We start from the raw sequence: 5,138 nt of genomic DNA, 5'->3' as shown, positions 1-5,138 counted from the left end.
TAGAGATAATTGTTGTAATTGTGTGGCTTGGCATTCTGCTCCCTTGGTCCCTATTGCTCCCTCAGTCACTAAAGCTACAGCTATAGCTAAGCTCTTTCTTTGGCCAAGAACAACAGTTGGCATCGAATTCATGTGGAGACTGATTCTCTGTTAATTTGATAATTCTGTGCGTTAAAGGTGGATTAGTCATGGAATATTCATGTACATTGAAGAAGATTTTTGCTTTAAATTCTTTTTAACAGGTTCCTTGGCCACATGTTGAAAGAGAAGGTAATAAGCCGCCTAATTAGGCTGTGTGGTGGCGGTTCTTAGTTTTTCTCTTGTTTGCTATATTTTGAGTACGGTGGGACTACGAGCCTACCTTCGTATCTCTTTTCTGAAATAAACAAAATTCCCTTGAGCATTCTATCAAAAAAAAAAAAATAAATTTTTATAACAAACCATAAATTGGGATGAAGCATATTTGTACATTACAAAAAAGAAAAAAAACAAAAAGCCACATTCATTTAGTACATCTTTGTAATCATCTCAACGTTCACAAACTATACTGCAAATATAACTGACTGATGAAAAGAACTTGGATGAAAAAGAGCAAATGAATATGAAATGAATTCACAGAGTTTCAGTCAGAATCTTTAGGCAATAAACAACTCCACAATAATGAAAGCAATTATCACCAATCCAAAGCAGTTTAATATCTTGTTCAGTTGGCAAGATGACTTGGACAGCTATTGAACATTGCATGCCACATGAAGGCTCTGGAAAGGACCATCTCCAGTTCATGGTGGGTCCAGATCTGAGTAGGGAGGTGTTGAAGGAACATAACCATCTCCTGGAATTCAAGCTTTTGGAGCTTATCTGACCACTGAAAATATAGATTTAATCAACTGTAATTCTTTGTATTTAACAGAGCAATAACTGGAATTAAAATTTTAAAAAATACAAGAAAAATGACATGACAAAAGTAGAGCATCTAACCTTGTGTGGAACTTTTCAAGAAAATTTAGAGGTTGACAGAAGTATGGTTTTTTTTAGACTGTTTCTGAGCCGAGGCTCTTGGGATTCTTAACTTTGTTTCCAAACAATATGCTAAGTGTTTGAGCACAGAGTGGTTAAACTAATTAAGAAAATTATGTCTTGCTTCTTGATGTGAGTTTTATAAAACTTATGATATTAAAGACTTGCATAAATATTACAATGAAACTTATTCTATTAAAAACTTGCTTAAATATTACAAGTTGGTGTATAACTATCACGCTGGAAGAACATTAACTAAAAAAAGGTTGGATTTCCTTGACCATATCCATGCTTAAGAATTCTATCATAATGCTGAAAAATACCACCTCATGCACAAAGTAATTTGGAATGAGGCCACAAATTGGACCCTAGGAAAAATCACACACGCGAAATCCCAACATATTTGGTTGCCTTCAGTGAGAATTACTTGGCCACTCTGCTTTCGTCATACTTTTTATTATTGTTCTCCTAAATCTTAAACTTATGCGATTAGTAGCTTCTCACAAATTGATAAAAAGGAATATTTATATTAATAAAAGTTAGGAAAATTCTAATATGAGGAAGTTCACAATTCATAATAAATGCATTTGAAATTTTTTTTATTGATGCAAAACTAATATTGCTAACGAGAAGTTGATTTTCAGAATTCAATGACCGTTGTAAAGCTTAAATTGGAAGTAAGCATTACTAAGATAAACTTTTCTCTAGTATTGGCAAGATTCTCCATATAAACCAAAAGGTTATCTTCATAAAAAGAAAAAAAAATCAAAGTCGACAATGTAATGAAAGATACAATGGCTTCGAGTTGTGTAATCTAAATCCAATTTTGGGAAACATTCCAAAGCCAACATCTAGGTATTAATTTATGAGCAAGGTACTGTAAACATACCGTTAAGAGAAAACTGGCAGATATATACACAAGAAACTCCGGTAATGAATCTCCTTCGGCCAGGTATGTATCCCACAGTCGTGTAACGAGATGAAAAGGGATCTATATGGTTAGAAAATAAATCAGCTACTTAGATGACGACCAATTTCTGTAGAGCTAACAAGAGAAAAACTCACCTCTCGTATCAAGAGACAATTGAACCAACGAAAAGCAAACTGAAGAAACTCGAGTCCTTGTTCATCCATGTGTCTTGAAACAGGTTCTTCCAAATCCCCAAAACAAAAGCAGAAATCATTGGAATTAGAAATACTAACCTAAATCAGTGTAACAATTTTTCTTGAGTTTCAGGGAAAGAAAAGAGCAAGAAAGCCATAGAAAAAGATTGAGTGGTTTATCTGACATTCAAGTAAGAACATATTCTATATTTCTTCTAGCCGACTGATTCATAATAGTGATAATAAAGGAGATGAAGCAAACTGAGATAACTTGGAGTTTAATGAAGTAGGCGGTTGAAATGAAATATAGGAAACTAACCTTACATGGATAATATTAAAAACACTAAAAGAGCTATGACTATACAGATCAGATTATGTACCATCAATTCGACGAACAAGTTCTTTCAACTTAAAGACAAGACGTTGTATTCCCGGCTGAGCAAATGTGTAATGGTCCTGCATGCCATCAAGCAGCTTAGAAAGACACCAATAACAGTCGGCTTCAATATTGGAGATTGTTTGTGGAGAAAGATGTGAAATGTCCCAACTCTCCATATTTCCATCAAGATGCTCTTCCAAGAATACTACTAAAAATGGAGTGACAAGGTCGTTGATTCCTTGGACATATCCACTTGCTGGATGGCGGATAGCCCTAAAACAAATTTTGGATAAATCATATCTAAGATGATGTAAGAAAAACAGAAAAAAGAAAAGCATAAATGGCAATGCAGCCCCAAATTTAAAACACGTATCACTGCTCCAAGAAAAACATATAAAACGAAATGTTAGGAATTATTTATTTAATTTCAGAAAATGATTATTTAAATATAACATTTATTAAACATTGATACTAGAAGTTTTATCAAGCAATACCAGGAATTGCTGTTGACGACTAGAGCATTCTAAAGTTTAAATACGATGTTGATTTTGCAAAAGAAAAAAAGGGAGCAATTAAGGTAATTCTTTTAATTTGTAAGTTCTTTTATTTAACACTGTCATTGCCAGTCTCAAGCCCGGAAGTGAAAAGTGGAGGGTTGCGTTAGGTAGTCGACAACCAACGTAAAACTTGTCTAAAAAATCATGACATGAATCCTTTTGCTTATTGTGTAAGTGCTAGGGCGTCCCCTGGAAGCAACGTGCTGTATAGCCAAAATACAGTGAAAAGTGTGCAAGGGCTGCTACACCTGCGCTCGGGTGTAGTTTCAAATAAGCAAGGGTTCCCACATTATGGACGAATGCGGGTAAAGAAGTTAGTCCATGAAACTAATGAAACTAATATTAGGATAGGATCTTAGAATATAGGTACTCTCAATGGTAAATTAGTGGAATTAGTTAATGTTATGATTTATAGGAAAATTAATATCATATGTATTCAAGAAACTAATTGGGTTGGAGAAAAAGCTAAGGACATTGATAATTTAGGTTTTAAATTTTGGTATTCAGGTAAGAGTCACACTAGAAATTGTGTAGGTGTAATTATAGATAAGAGTTTTAAAGATAATGTTGTAAAAATTAATAGAGTTGGAGATAGAATTATAGCCCTTAAGATTATCATTGATACTAAGATTTTTAATATAATAAGTGTCTATGCTCCTCAAGTAAGTTTAGATACAAGGTCTAAATATAATTTTTGAAATGATTTAGAAGACTTAATACAAATGATACCTCTTGAAGAAAAAAATTTTATTCGAGGAGATTTTAATGGACATGTCAGTAGAGTGGTAGAAGACTTCAGAAATACTCATGGTGGCTATGTTTTTTGAGTAACTAATGAAGAAGGTAGAGATATTTTAAATTTTGCTTTAGCGTATGATTTTGTTACTACTAATACTTTATTCAAAAAAAAAGATGAGCATCTTATTACTTATAAGAGTGAATTTAATAAAACACAAATTGATTATTTTCTTATGAGAAAAAGAGATCATCGAGATTTTAAGATTGTAAGTTTATTCAAAGCAAGAATTTACGTACCCAACATCGTTTATTAGTTTTAGATTTTAAGATGAAGAGTTGTAAAATAAATAACACTATGACTTATCACCGTAGAATTAAGTGGGGAAACCTAAAAGACACAAATAAAATTATTTTTATGGGTAAAATTCAAGATTTCAAAATTTGGGATAATTTGGGATATTTATGAAGAAACAAATGTTATGTGGGATAAAGTAACAAATACTATTAAACAATGAACAAAAGATGTGTTTGGGGAATCAAAATAAAAATAGTTTGTGGTGGAATAATATTGTGCAAGAAAATATAAAATATAAGAAGTTAAGTTATATAAACTGCTTTAAATGTAAAAGCTTAGATAACTGGTAAAAATATCAAACGGTCCGCAGAATGTCTAAAAGAACAATCTGTGACGCTAAAAATTCTGCTTTTAATGATCTTTATAATATATTAGATACTAAGGAGAGTGAAAAATATATGTAGAAATAGGCAAACAAAGAGAAAAAAAAGAAAGGATTTGACTCAAGTAAAGTGTATTTAAAATGAAAATCAAAAAGTATTTTTCTAGAAAAAGATATTCAACATAGGTGAATGAGTTATTCTGAGAAACTTTTTTAATGAAGTTTCTGAAAATAAGATCGACTTTAGTGATCTTAATATCGTGAATAATAATAAAACGTTTCATTTTTACCGTCGAATTAGGAAAAAAGTAGTTTAGGAGGCTTTAAAGAAAACCAAGGGTGGAAAGTCTGTAGAACCTGATGATATCCCAATTGAAGTGTGAAAATATTTATGAGATTTGGGAGTTTGTTGGCTTACTAAACTCTTTAATATTATTTTAAAAACTAAAATAATGTCTGAGGAGTGGAGGAAGAGTATTTTGGTCCCCATTTTTAAGAATAAAGGGGATGCACAAGAGTGTGCAAATTATAGAGGAATTAAGTTGATGTGTCATACTTTAAAATTATGGGAGAGGGTAATTGAACATAGGTTAAGAAGGTAATTGAATATAGATTAAGATGCATTAGAACTATTTTTCATAATCAATTTGGATTTATGTCGGGCAG

At 32.0% G+C, this 5,138-nt stretch overlaps 1 protein-coding gene across 1 annotated transcript in view; it reads right to left on the bottom strand.

The window, feature by feature from the left end:
- Positions 1 to 481: 481 nt before the first annotated feature.
- The window catches only part of LOC110029392 (GTPase-activating protein gyp1), a 23,692-nt gene continuing 19,035 nt past the window's right edge, over positions 482 to 5,138 (bottom strand). Inside the window, exons 7-10 of the mRNA XM_020731666.1 lie at positions 2,502 to 2,773; positions 2,083 to 2,168; positions 1,907 to 2,008; positions 482 to 865 (exon numbers count right to left, since the gene is read on the bottom strand). Coding sequence (XP_020587325.1) covers positions 704 to 865; positions 1,907 to 2,008; positions 2,083 to 2,168; positions 2,502 to 2,773 — 622 coding nt within the window. The 3' untranslated portion in view covers positions 482 to 703. The remainder of the gene's footprint in view (positions 866 to 1,906; positions 2,009 to 2,082; positions 2,169 to 2,501; positions 2,774 to 5,138) is intronic.

The sequence above is a fragment of the Phalaenopsis equestris genome, unplaced genomic scaffold, assembly GCF_001263595.1.
Source record: "Phalaenopsis equestris unplaced genomic scaffold, ASM126359v1 Scaffold000569, whole genome shotgun sequence".
NCBI classification, from domain to species: Eukaryota; Viridiplantae; Streptophyta; class Magnoliopsida; order Asparagales; family Orchidaceae; genus Phalaenopsis; species Phalaenopsis equestris.
The sequence above is the reverse complement of the archived record's forward strand: the minus strand, read 5'-3'. Positions and strand labels throughout refer to the sequence as shown.